The sequence below is a fragment of the Orbicella faveolata genome, unplaced genomic scaffold (assembly GCF_042242905.1).
Source record: "Orbicella faveolata isolate gen_17 unplaced genomic scaffold, um_ofav_v1 contig_3, whole genome shotgun sequence".
Taxonomy (NCBI): domain Eukaryota; kingdom Metazoa; phylum Cnidaria; class Anthozoa; order Scleractinia; family Merulinidae; genus Orbicella; species Orbicella faveolata.
Genome location: NW_028301558.1, coordinates 20,087,618 through 20,101,467, shown reverse-complemented (window position 1 = coordinate 20,101,467; position 13,850 = coordinate 20,087,618). Strand labels below are relative to the sequence as shown.

Genomic DNA, 13,850 nt, shown 5'->3' with positions numbered 1-13,850 from the left:
TCGAACCTTATCCTTGACTCATTGCAAGTCTATGTCGCAGTAATACATCAGCTAAATTTTATAAGGGCGAAGATTTTCTAACGTCACTGTCTTTGTTTTAGAGCAGGCATTAAAGGAATTGATTTCAAACATTTAAACAGCTTGTGAAACTTAGTGAATTGGTGCAAGTTTTAATTTAGAAGTCATTGGGTAATTATTGAAGGTCTTAAAACGTTTCAGCTCTTTTGGGTGTAAAACTAAGGTCAATAAAAGCCTGTTTTTCCTCACCAGGGATCTTGGGCTAGTTATCGGGTTATTTTATCAAGTGTAATAAAGGGCCCTTGGGATAAGTAACAAAATCAATGCAATTCAGTAATTTGTTCTTTAAAAAGATCTTTAGGTCTTAAACGTTCACCTTCAACTCCTCACAGCCCCTAGCCCACCCTACACTAGCCTGCTTAAGACGAGACGACGTGTTTTTGATCCTGTTATAAGGGAACCTCCCAAGTATCGCGTTCTGTTTTTTGGTGGCTTCTCCCCGGAAGCGCGGGCTCATAATTGTCAACTGTACCTACCAAGGTTGAGTGTAAAAGAAAAATTTTAAAACGAAATGGCGGCCAATATTCGAGTTGAAAGGCAGCTGAAGGCCAAAGAGAGCTCACAGAGAGGGGAAGCAATTCTGGAATAATAATGAAGTGGAAATGAAGTTTTCGTTTGAACGTGAGTGAATAAAGGCAGTCAGACGGGCCAGAGGACGACCAAACTATGGCATGGGGAACATGAACCGTGGACTGGAGGAGGTTTGTGGCAACAAACTGGAGCTGTCTGGTCCTTTGGTGGACAGTTATCTGTTTGAAATTGCAAAACGGGATCTCCACCAAGCTGTCACATTCGAAGGCAACATTGCTAGCAAGCCCCATAATTTTGTTTATTCCTTGGTCGATATTTCGCCACATAACCATATTATTCCGAGGTTTGTGGGGGGGTAAAATTTGAAGTAAAAAAATCAAAAATTGTTTCCACACTTTCCAGTAAGGAATCGGTCGAAAAGGTGTTTTCTTCGAATCGGTTAGAGGGGCAAGATGTTCTGAGAACTGAAAGAGACATTTCAACAGAAAACCAGGTTCGATAGGAAAAGTGGAATTTTCGTATAAAAGCAGGTCAGCTGTGGTTGTTAACAGTAATACTCCTTTTATTTTTGATTGTAACCTTAAGAGTCGGAAAGTCACAATGACTTTCTATATTCAGCGGTATACGACGGACGATTTTGTGATTGATTCGACCTTGCAAAACCTCATGAATCAGTGAGTCATTTATTCAAACTCTTGGCAGGTTGTGATATACAATTGTACTTGACATGTATTTTATGATGATGATGTTGATGTTGATGATGATGATGTTTATCATTACTATTATTATTGAAAAATTGAGGTACAAATATAATCACAAATACCATTATAATATTGAAAATAAGACTAATGTAAAATGTACATTTACAAGTATACTGGGTAAAATATTTTATATCACAATATTTTTTCTTATATGAGATATATTAATTATATATTGAGTAATAAAGTAACATTTTATTCTTATTGTAATGCAAGATTGCTCCATAGTAAGTAATAATAATTCCATGTGTGTGAGAGTTTTTGCAACCGGCAGTATGATGCACTGTAACTTTTAAACGACCAAGTTATTGATGACACAATAATTAAGTTGATAGCTCGTACATTTTCTGTTAGGTAAATTAGTCTGTCCACCTGTACTTATGAAGCTTTCCCACAATACAAGAAGTAAACAGTCCTAATTTACCTCTTTTGTTCGTTAACGTAAAAACCCTTGGCTTTTCACTGACAGTTCCCTGATCTCATCACCATGTCTCTGTCCTACAGCTGAGACACTCAGGATATCTATAAACTTTGTAAATGTACCTCTCTGTACTGCCTCTCTGTAAATGATGTTTAATAAATGCTGCCATGCATTAATTTCACGGTGGACAAGCTCCGGCCACTCAGTCAGTCTGTAAAAATACCAGTCCAGGGTGGACCTAGCTGCCATATCCCACTTTCTGCTATGAACTTTAGTGTTCTTGCATGACGATTTTTCTCAGACAAATTAGACAACAGTGCATTCATGAAATTTTCAACCCTGTTAACATGAGATTTCATAATTTCTAGTGTATATGGTTTAAGTAAATCTTCTTCCCTCAACCCAATTGTGGCACTCATGCTACACATGTTTCCTTTCCTAACATTAGCATAAGGAGAAGGATAAGTAGCAGCTTGATTTAATTCATTATTAGCCCAGCTCTGCCAGCTCATATCAGCACGTGGTTGAAACTCTAAAGTACATAACCTGTCACAAACATTAAAAGCATTACCCTCTAACATTTCCATTTCATCAGTATGTTGCTTCCAAATACTTATTTTAAGCATTTCTTGTTTCTCCCCCAAACAGACACACTGTAAAATACCTTGAAAGTCCCTATTTCCTACCCTATCCCCAAAGTTCCAGCATGTCAGACTTCCTACTGACATAGTTTAAGTTGGCTGGATTCAGGAGCCCCATCATCAGAAAATTGAAACATGAAATGATATGTGCTTTCCTTAAACTCACTAAGTGAGTTTACATGACAAATGAGGAAGTCTCAAGTGCAAATCAGTTAGCATATATACCATCACAGTTATTGCTCTAGAAACACCCAGTGCATTGGGGATTTAATTGACTTGGCCAATGTCAAGACTCCTCACAAAATTTTCCACCCGCTTATCAGAAATACTTATACATGCATGTTGCAAGGCACCAAGAGTTCAGAATTGGGATCAAAAACTGACGATTGAGCTTTACAGACAAGGGCATACTTTTGTCTGAACAAAAAGTTTTGATACTTCATAAGCACAGCTCACTTCAAGGCCTCTACTGAATTTTGATACTGCTTCATTGTCTTGTCAAACAAGCTTTGGACATATTTTCGCCAGTTGAGCCCTGAAATCAGCATATACATGGTTTGATTGTCAGCAGTAGATGGCACATAATCCCAAGCCCCATATAGTGATTGTTCTTTTCCTACATGCATAAATTCTAAGACAGTTTTGGTTTTGTGTCTTCTTCTATATCTAATAATAGAATTGACATTTGAAAGGCCGCGTGCAAGAACGTCCCCTAGATTTTTCGGCCATTTTTGAAAGTGCTTAAAACTAGCTGAATTTTGGCATGTGAGCTTCGTTTCACCTGAGAAATATTGCTCTGAAGTTTTTTTCGCTGGGTTGCTTTTCGTTCTCGAGAAATAACGTATGCAAAAAAGGCACACAGGTTGGAAAAACCGAGTGGTTTATTGCATACGCAATATCTCGAGAACGAAGCGAACTTTAGCGCGAAAACTACGGGACATTGCTTAACATACCTGAACGAAACTGCATGCGAAATTTGGAGCGTTTTCGACAAAGTTCACCTTTGATTAAAATACCTGACGCCCTTTTCCCGCCGAGTCCTTCAAATAAACGAAGCCGGGCCTTTGTTATGATAAACAGAGCCGATCCTTTGTTATAATAGCCAAGCCAAGCCTTTGTTATAAGTCGAAGTCTCGCCTCGGTTTATTATAACAAAGGATCGGCCCGCCGCGACCGCAAGGACTTTGATTTTACTTAGAAACCAGCAAAATATCAATTTCACGCAGCTTATATAAGCTCAAATTTGTTGATTTCAGGTCAAAAGTGCTTAAAATGTTGACTCATGTTAACGCGCGGCGGAAAGGATGTTGATTTCTCTTAGAAAGCAGCAAAATGTCAATTTTACGCAACGTAAAAGCTCAAAAATGTCGATTTTAGGTCAAAAAAGGTTTAAATGTTGATTTCATGTTAACCCGTGACGGTAGGGATGTTGATTTCACTTAGAAAACAGCAAAATGTTAATTTTACGCAACGTATAAACTCAAAAATATTGATTTCAGGTCTAAATAGGTAAAAATGCAGATTTCACGTTAACGCGTGACGGCAAGGATGTTGATTTCACTTAGAAAACAGCAAAATGTTGATTTCACGCTGCGTATAAGCTCAAAAATGTTGATTTCAGGTCTAAATAGGTAAAAATGCTGATTTTACGTTAACGCGTGACGGCAAGGATGTTGATTTCACTTAGGAAACAGCAAAATGTTGATTTCACGCTGCGTATAAGCTCAAAAATGTTGATTTCAGGTCTAAATAGGTAAAAATGCTGATTTCACGTTAACGCGTGACGGCAAGGATGTTGATTTCACTTAGAAAACAGCAAAATGTTGATTTCACGCAACTTATAAACTAAAAATTGTTAATTTCAGGTCTAAACAGGTAAAAATGCTGATTTCACGTTAACGCGTGACGGCAAGGATGTTGATTTCACTTAGGAAACAGCAAAATGTTGATTTCACGCTGCGTATAAGCTCAAAAATGTTGATTTCAGGTCTAAATAGGTAAAAATGCTGATTTCACGTTAACGCGTGACGGCAAGGATGTTGATTTCACTTAGAAAACAGCAAAATGTTGATTTCACGCTGCGTATAAGCTCAAAAATGTTGATTTCAGGTCTAAATAGGTAAAAATGCTGATTTCACGTTAACGCGTGACGGCAAGGATGTTGATTTCACTTAGGAAACAGCAAAATGTTGATTTCACGCAACTTATAAACTAAAAATTGTTAATTTCAGGTCTAAACAGGTAAAAATGTTGATTTCACGTAACGCGTGACGGCAAGGATGTTGATTTCACTTAGAAAACAGCAAAATGTTGATTTCACGCAACGTATAAGCTCAAAAATGTTGATTTCAGGTTTAAATAGGTAAAATATGGCGGCCGGAAAATAGTGTTAACATCTGGAACTTACTTTGGTTATCTGGGACAATGATTATCTGCACTGAACAAATAAACATCAAATAAGCACTTTTCTAAATACAGCAACGTCTTAAATGGCTAAAAATCACGAGATAAATACATATTTTTCGACAAACGCGATCGTAGCTTTATGTCACGCACCGCCTAACAGATTAACAAATTAACCCGTCTGCGCAACGTACGGGTCTCCATACATCTGCATGTCCGCTGATCCCAGAAGTTCAAAACACTACAAATCATGCCGATATGAAATAAAATCAACGCAACCTGGATCACAGATCTATGTTACAATCGATCGCTGCTTGTTGGCCATTATTACCTTTAAACGAAAAAAGCCGAAACAATCTAGTTACCAGTTCGAGAAACGCGAGCAGAACGTGATCGCAATGCATGCCGGGAAGGGTCTTTACACCTCGTGCGCGGGAAAACATGGCGGTTGATACAAGTCAAAAACCAGTTCTCGCTTTCCAAACTTTGACCCTAGCAACGCTTGGCAAATGGGCCACAACTCACGAGAGGGTATTTTTCTTGAGCAAGAACTGCTCTTGGACTTTGCTGCCTGGCTCGATCTGACTTCGAACGCCGATAACACGATTACGGTATATCAGCTACCTTCGAAGTTTCAGAACACATTTTGATTCTTTAAAACGTGCTGATGACTTACGGGTTTATCGAGGCTTTATGATGCCTCTCAACCACCAGGCAGGCACACAAGGTACTTTAACACTATGCTTAACATATTAGTTGACAGAGTTCTAATGCGGCACATCTCTTTTTCGTTCGATGGTATTTCGTTTGCCGCTCGATCGATTCACGTGTTGTGTTTACGTCACAATAACCGATGTAAACAATCTGTTCCCAGATTTCCGCTCTATATACTATTTTCCTTTGACTTTAAGACAGCTAAGATTCAGTGGAATACACTATAAACAGTCTGCCTGTTTGCTGTTCAACAAAATAATAAGGTTTCTTTTGTTTTTTGTTCAACAAAAGATCTCCAAAAGATGCCGCTTGGAAAACTGAGCTTTTTGCATACGTTATTTCTCGAGAACGAAGAGCGCCCCAGCCAAAAAAAATCCAGAGCAATGTTTCTGAGGTACAACGAAGCCTACATGCCAAAATTCAGCTATTTTTGAACACTTTCAAAATGGCCAAAAAATCTAGGGGACGTTCTTGCACGCGGCCTTTCATTTGTGCTCATCTCATAAGTTGTATTAGTATTTTGTCTCCTACTGACAGAAAACCCTTTTTGCTCAAGTTAAGATTTAAATTTGTTGTACTGCTCATTTAATTCATTAACTCTCTCTCCTCTTGCTGCTGAACTTGGACTGTCTTTTCTTTCACACTTCTTTCAAGCCTTTCAAGTTCCCCCTCAGCTGCATCATGTTGAGCTACCGAGGTTTGTACTTGTTTGTCTGTAAAAACAAACTCAAATATTCAGAAGTCAATTGCAGGTAAAAAACAAGAGAATGGCCATAAAATTTAAGTCTGTTTACTAAAAGATGAAATAAATTATTTTTAATTTATAAAATTTGTTCTGATTTTAACATATGAAAAAGGAGAAACTTATTTAACAAATAAAGAAGCCTGAGCAGTGTATTACACTGTGATAAAGCACGACGAGCATTTCAGAACATGAGGAAAACATAGAACACATGAGCTGCAGATGAGTGTTTTCGACATTTCTCAAGTGTTCTCAAATGTCCGGAGTGCCTTATCACAGTGTAATACACGGCTTAGGCTTCCTCATTTGCTTTATGATATAGAAGTAATGTGGCGAAAACAATAAAAAAGCTTTTTCTATGCTTTATACTCTGATAAAACATGGGTTTTTGACCAACCAGAGCGTGCCCAGGGTCCTATCTATATAATACCGCCTCTTAATACACTCTTTGATATTTACCAGTTTCATCCAGGTGAGCCTTTTTAGTGTGAAGTTTTTCTTCGATTTTCCTGTTTTCTTCATTTAATTGTCCCTTCCTTTTCAAAGCTACATGTGAAGTTGAACTTTTCCAAAACTCATGAAAAAAAAAAACTCTCTTCCAATCACAGCGTCCAGGGTGAGTATTGGGCTTGCTGCACTTTTTGCTCTTTCCACTCGACCGTCTTCGACTACAACAAGAAAGAAATTAGTTGTTATTCATGAGTCTCTGAAATCAAAGGTGACCGCCAAGTCAAGACACGTATTAGGTCAAAGCCATGCTCAGCACTATTTTCTTTACCTCTCATTCCCTTCATACGGTCCATATGAGAAATCGCTAGTAAAAGGTCCTTTCACTGTGGTACTGTATGAATGGCCGATGCCAGTGATGAATCCAATATGGCGGCCAACAAGAAGCTTTTAGTACCCGATAAACTCTGAGTTTAAACGAACTAATTTATAGCTTTCTGCTCCCAAAGTCAGAACAAGTGAGGGCGAAATACATCGACAAAGCCTTTTGATTTCACATTAGGGAGGTTACAAAAAGTAAATATACTGGAGAAATTCGCAATTTCCTCCACGATATAGTTTTTCCGCTCTCACAAACAATCCTATGGATGGGTCCCGAAATTAAAAAGAAACGCTAATAGGGGGAAACTGTCCCTACCCCGGAAAAAGACGGTTTAGTCCGGATTTACTTCCGAGTGGGCGTTAAACACCGTGATTCTTGCGTGGAGAGAGGCGCGTGGGAGGTAAGTGACACGCTAAAGTATTACAACGAGCTCAATACACACCGCTTGCTTCGGAGTCCAGCAAACTGTAAGGTTATTGCATTTGCGTGACATTTGTGCCTCTGCGTGACATAGCATTGTCACACACCACCACTCAGAGATTTTGTCTACCTCTTTCAACCGGTCGAAACCTAACTAATTGGCTCTGAAACTAAAAAGATAGAGTCTCACCATCCCCTCCAAACTTAAACCATGCTATTTGACACATACAAAGATTGATAACAAAAAGAAAGGGAGTCAGGCAATAAAGCAAAAACAAAGTATTTTATTAAGCAAAGCGTCTGCAAAATATAAAGCGAAAAAGGGTGTCTTTATAATGGTTATTATAACTTGAACCTCTAATTAATAAGAATTAAGCCTATACCGTGGCAAGAGCACTGGGAGACGAAATGGCTGGAAAAGTTTCGAATCTTTTTAATAAAAGATTGTTAGAAAAGAGTCCAGAAATAGTCAATATCCTACATTATTATATGGAGAAGAGTGTTTTACTGGGAACTAAACCACTCGTAGATTCCATACACCACTTCATCCGGGACCCGAGTGGCGTATTTTCAGTATGTCACCTTTGTGAGTGTCGTATCGTTCAATGAAGTCACGATTCCCGCCTTTTGCTTTTGTTGAATTGGTTTCTCCATATAATAAAAAGAACATTACACGTTGGCTCGAAGATATGAATTTTATGTTCTCGTGGCAAGAACAATATCTCACGAGTGAGCGAAGCGAACGAGTGAGATATTGTTCTTGCCAATCGAACATAAAATTCATATCTTCTCGCCACCGTGTAATATCCCCTATTTATTAATTAGAGGATACTAGAGAATTTGTGCAACCACAACGGTGACCCTGAAGACAAGATCAGTTGAAAAGTCAATTTCAATTTGGAATCTTAAGATCTCTTCAGTTTGTCTGTCAGAGCTATTTCTCCAGCGCTAATTTAACCTGTCAAGGCTCTGTTCCGTTACAAACAAAACTGTAAATAATTTGTCGACTTTATTCTCCTTGTGGTTTTGTAAAGGACGGCTAAGAAACGTGCAAACATTTATAGCGCAGGTGCAAAACTATTGCGCCGCTCTCCACTGGAAACGTCTTGTCTTCGAGGTTTTCTTGTTGCTGTCTTCGAGGTATTAAGCGTAAATTCGCTAATGTCTTGATGTACCAAATCCTTAGAACCAACGGTAAAAGAAATGCATCCTCAAGGAGAACTAAAGTCTGAAAAGTTTAACTAAAAGATAAATATATAATTATACCATGCCATAGAAAATACAGCCAATCAGAATACAGGAAAGTCGTTGTATACTGGACGGTCCTACCCATCATGATTTTGTTGGCCACTGTATTTTATACGGCGTGGTATAAAGTAGATATGAAACACTCTCTCGTGGTATATCATGAGATATCTCACCTGTAACTTGTATTTTCTTGGTGTACACACTCCCTTAAAGGGTCGTGGTTGTATCGAGAAAATACAAGTGACTCGAATGCCATGCATAACTAGTATATAGCACTTTAACAGAAATGCAGGTGGCAGAAGTTCTTGCACGCTTATTAGTTCGTACTTATATTATTTATTGATAATAAATAATTGATAATAAATATCTAATAATTCATACTTATTGTTCATTTAATTAACTTCTAACAATGATAAGTTCTTGCTTGTTATTTTGCTAGCTCTCAGAACACGCCATTATTTGGCTACGTCACGTGACTATTTGGACCACTGACTGAAGAAACGCTAAATCCTGAGTATGTGAAAAGTTTATGTGAAAAAAAAATAGTTCTCTGTATAACAAAATATATAATGTACAGTTTTTACATTTTGTGAGAAGCTAATTTGCCGGTGAGTTCAACTGAGTTTATTGAACTTCTTCACTATTTAGTCTGAAGCCTTCAAGAACCGTAAATGTAGTCATTGCTAATCGCTTCCGATCAAACAATTTTAAAATTATAAATAACGGAAAAATAAGTTATCAAAGAGCAAAACACTTTCTAAGAGGTGCCAGACCAGAAGCGTGAAATCCGTGCCAAGCGCGAAAAACCAAGTCACGCTCAGTTTTGTGGTTGTAACTGATTTGCTGGATGAAAACAGGTTGGATCTGATTAGTGACTGAACATTTTGCTGGTTAAACCAATGAACGAACTTGCTAAACATAAAATCAAAGCAAAAAAGCAGCAAAATTAAGACATCATCGATTAAAAATATCTTATCTGTTACTTTTATAACGAAAGTAAACAGATTCCATTCAAACGCTTGAATCAATTTTAGTAACTTCTTGGCTTGCGAAGACTCATTAAAAACGATCAGTGTAAAGTGGGAGCAAATTGTCTCAGGTACATTTTAGGTTCTTAAAGGAATCAGAATTGATATTTACTCTAAATATATGTTAGAATAAACTAATTCTACCCCGCTATTCTATTCTATTCTTTCCAGTGTCACCATTTCTGAAGGACATAAGTTAAAAAATACTGACTTCCATAATTTAGTTGGTCAAACGCTTTCGAAAGCCATGCTAATGTCGACTAGACTATACAAGACTAGACTACAGACTATAATGGGACTTGTTATCAGTGTAGTGGCCTGGAGAGAGGAAATTGTGTAACAGCCCAAGTATATACCAGTCCTTTTCGGTTTCAAAAGATCTCTCGCTGCCAAAATAGACGTCAAGAGAAAACGTAAGATTAACCCATCACGGTCTCCAAGACATCTACAATAACTAATACACTTGAAATATATATTACAACAATAAAGCTTAAATTTCGTTAACATCCTCATATCTACTTCATTTCAATCACGCTCGCTTTTCGTATTTCAAGTGTTCCCCAATTCTCACCCAATTCTTTCAGGAGGCTACTTAAAGACAGAATTTTGACAAAGAAAAGCTAACAACTTTACTTTATTTAAAAATGATCATACGGTTCCGATGACTGGCTTTGTAAAATCTCCATTCAACGTGGCACGAAAGCCGTCACTGGATCGAATGTCTTCCCCCACTGCCTCACAGATAACAGGTTTCTAGCTTTTAAAGGCTCTGAGGTTTCTTCCGGCTGTTAAATTGATTAAATTGGTTCTGATATCAATACACATCCGATACTTGATGTTTTTTTGAACGCTAGGACCGTTTGAAAGAGTCTCTGTGGATTTTTAAAATATCGCGCTTTGACACCGGCTGACACAAAAAGGTCAAAAACACATTTATCGTATGCCTGCCTCGTCCCCTGGTGAATAGCTTTTTACCTTGAAAATTGCCCACACTCAATATGGAAATCTAGGCAATAATGATCCGAAAACGTTTTAAGGATGAATTTGCCATCTTACTTACAAAGTTGAACACCATTACTTTATTGACTAAATGAATGTAGGCAGAAAATCCGAAACTTTAATTTTAGGGTCTTTCCTTCAGTTTCAAGGCCATTAAAACAATTTCTAAGTAGTTTTCTTCACTTTTTAACCGGATGAAAACCTAAATCAGGGCAAAGCAAAGTTATAAGGGAAAGTTCTTTCACTTTGTAGCTCTGTTGGCAGCAAATATGAACCAGAGCGAGAAGCAGTGGACCATGACACGAGTTAGAACTTCAGAGGTCTTACAAAGACCGCCCACTAGGATAACCATGTCATTAACAGTTCTTGGCGTTTACAAGGGATCAGTACGCCTTCACAGCTATAGACAATGAGTAGGAGCTACTAATAAAGGATCCTAAAGTCCGGCGCAAGTACACTTATGGGCAGGGTCTTATAGAGGGAGTTGTGAACAAAAACGTTCGATGTTGTTTGTTTAGATCTAAGCCTTAGAATGACTATTGACGTCCTAATTCCAAGTTGTTAAGGGAAAATATTTTAAAAACTGTCAACTACGATCTCATTTTGTTTAACAACTTGGTTTCATTGGGCCAAACTGCACAAGGTTCAGGAAAACAATTGCTCAGTAACCATATTTCTAAGTGTGAAAACTCGGTAGTCTTCACTGTGCCAATCGGTTGAGTGCTCCTCCACAATACTAGTAATGTATATATCAAAAAATACGATAAAAATCAAGTAAAACACATTAAGTAACTGGGCTTCCCTCAAGCGAAAACTAAATAGCACTTGAACAGAGCTGGTGGATTAAGGCTACCCTGACGAAAGTGTGAACCGAGACAAGCGAAAACAGTGAACCATGGCGAACAAAGGATCTGGTGATAAGGGTAAACATTGAATTTGTTTTGGAAGAATAGGTAAGCAAGGTCGATGAAAGGAAAGCAAGGAAAACACAGCAATGACATGTCAACCGTTTAGACGGGCAGCAGGTGGAACAAGAAGCAAAGAAAAGAAAAACACAGCTTAAAAAATAGGCAAGTTAATTCGGAAATTCTCCCGTCAAAAAAAAGGAGCAAAAGTACAAACCATTCTTGAAATGAAGCAAGCAAATTACGTATTTTTCGTTGAAGATACCTAACAAGGGTTTCATGGAAATAGGCTAGTTACTGAAAAGAAAGAAAATAAAATTAAACAAATCGATTTGACAAGTAGAGTGATTACAGTAGGTTAAACCGAACTTTAGTCGAAGTCAAAAGCTTTCCCATTCACATAGATCTCTGGACATCAAACAAGCAATATCTTTTGATTGATCTTACTGCTCGAAAAAAAATATATTTCAGGTAACACAATAGCGGGGTGGGTAACGCACTTGCGACAGGTAATTAGACAAAGGAAGAAATCGGTTAACCGGAAAGATGATTTTAAATCTACTCTATAGGCAAACCAGGGCATAAGTCCGTTATCCAAAAAAAAACAAAATGAAAGCGTTATAACGCCCGCCTTTTAAAATAAAGTCAAATTATAAATGTATGAAATAAATTTAAAATATCTGATTTATAATTACCACTGTTTCACATATCCGAGAAATCGATAGAGGGACAAGTTTGATCGGCGTCGTACACCAGATAGTCGTCAAATGTTGGCGTCTCGGGCAAAGACGATGCCGAACCGCCAAGAACGCACGTTGAAATCACAGGCTCGTCCTTGCATCTCGAACTGTAGATCACTTCAGGGATTGCGCGCCATGAATGTGCATTATTGCTCGCGCTGTTACTATACTGTGGAGAATATTCTTCTTGCTGTTCCCTGTAGTTTAACTCCTGTGTGATATCCGGTACTTCCCAAGTCAGACTGCTCTGTAAAGCACTGTCATGAAAGCTGGTCTCTAGTTTATTAGGAGGAGTACGAGGGGGTGTAAATTCTGACATGCCTGTTTGATGCTCTCTTGTCACCGGAAACTGCAGCTTCGGGGGAGTACGGGGTCGGGGAATTTCCACCATTAACTGTGCATGTTGGCTCGGGCCCGGAGTGGAATAGCACTGTAATAGCGCAGGTGGAGGACCTGGCGGAATATCAGAACAGGAAGAGGATTCATAACCTTCGTTCGCCTGGTGAACCACAGGCGACAAGATCTCGGCGGAGGACATGGTCATCATTTCCTGAAGGCCATCGTTTATATATGTCGTCTCTTTAATTCTGGACTGAAATTGGCGGATTTTTTTCCTGGCCAAGACTTGAATGTGACTGGCGACTTGTTTTCGAGTTCGAACTTTGCCAGTTTTCATAAGGATGTATCTCGCAATCAATTCATTCCTGCCGTACATCTTGTCTTTTGTCGACAACATGATCTTTTGTCTTCCGCACGGCGGGTAGATCGCGAGCGCCTCTTGAAAACTTGTTTCGATTTCGCCGGTCCATAAGCCCTCGGCTTCACCGGACATGTCTTCGGCAGCTAGAGTGAAGGCCGTTTTCTCAAGACGTCCGCTGTTGACACTGTTCTTTGCCTCGTCTCTCTAAAACGCTTCGCCTTGACATAGACTCTTAAACTACACGGGACACGGAGATCTTTGTTTTGCGTATTTTCAAGTTCCGCTTGGTCCGCAAAATTCAAACAAGAGTTGTTAATGAAGCCAAGGATACGTGTTCAAGAGGAGAGGCTATCTTTCAACTAAACTACTAAAAAGAAAGCCCGTCTTCACGTAACCACGGCCGCTATCTCGCTTCTCGTTTGCCAAACTCTATTTGACCAAAACCTAATAGCACTCATGGTATATAGCGGTGGGAACATGCATAATTGATCGGCCCCTGAAGATTGTTTGACTTAAATCATTAATGCTCTCATGTAGTTAAAGAGCTAAAAGTTTAGTTGAAGTACTCCACAAAGCAAAGCAATCCTAAGGTAACAGCGCGATTTCTCTCTGCATTTATCGAAAGAAGCGACGTGTGAACAAGTCTCTTTGATGCTTTTTTCGCCAATATGATGTTCTATGGGGTGCGAAGTT

At 38.7% G+C, this 13,850-nt stretch overlaps 2 protein-coding genes and 1 pseudogene across 2 annotated transcripts; all 3 read right to left on the bottom strand.

Annotated features, from left to right (window-relative positions):
• Positions 1–1,700: 1,700 nt before the first annotated feature.
• Positions 1,701–3,111, bottom strand: LOC149106784 (uncharacterized; annotated as a pseudogene).
• A 2,925-nt stretch (positions 3,112–6,036) lies between these two features.
• LOC110061454 (uncharacterized) lies at positions 6,037–9,045 on the bottom strand. The gene is made up of 4 exons (XM_089297383.1): positions 8,959–9,045; positions 7,067–7,182; positions 6,748–6,956; positions 6,037–6,259 (listed from the first exon to the last, which is right to left on the bottom strand). Exons 1-4 carry the CDS (start codon positions 9,043–9,045, stop codon positions 6,132–6,134), a joined length of 540 nt encoding a protein of 179 aa, XP_089153509.1. The 3' UTR covers positions 6,037–6,131.
• LOC110061434 (transcriptional enhancer factor TEF-1-like) lies at positions 7,802–13,616 on the bottom strand. The gene has a single exon (XM_020768275.2). The coding sequence runs from the start codon at positions 13,287–13,289 to the stop codon at positions 12,420–12,422; it is 870 nt and encodes a 289-aa protein (XP_020623934.2). The 5' UTR covers positions 13,290–13,616; the 3' UTR covers positions 7,802–12,419.
• Between the last annotated feature and the right edge of the window lie 234 nt (positions 13,617–13,850).

What these genes read in the sequence shown, in the direction of transcription:
- LOC110061454 (XM_089297383.1), bottom strand. Translation starts at nt 9,045, where the DNA reads ATGCATGGCATTCGAGTCACTTGTATTTTCTCGATACAACCACGACCC. An exon ending in CCGTATGAAGGGAATGAGAG is followed by an intron (nt 6,957 to 7,066) that starts GTAAAGAAAATA and finishes TTCTTGTTGTAG; the next exon opens with TCGAAGACGGTCGAGTGGAA. An exon ending in GGCTCACCTGGATGAAACTG is followed by an intron (nt 6,260 to 6,747) that starts GTAAATATCAAA and finishes TTGTTTTTACAG; the next exon opens with ACAAACAAGTACAAACCTCG.
- LOC110061434 (XM_020768275.2), bottom strand. Translation starts at nt 13,289, where the DNA reads ATGTCCGGTGAAGCCGAGGGCTTATGGACCGGCGAAATCGAAACAAGT.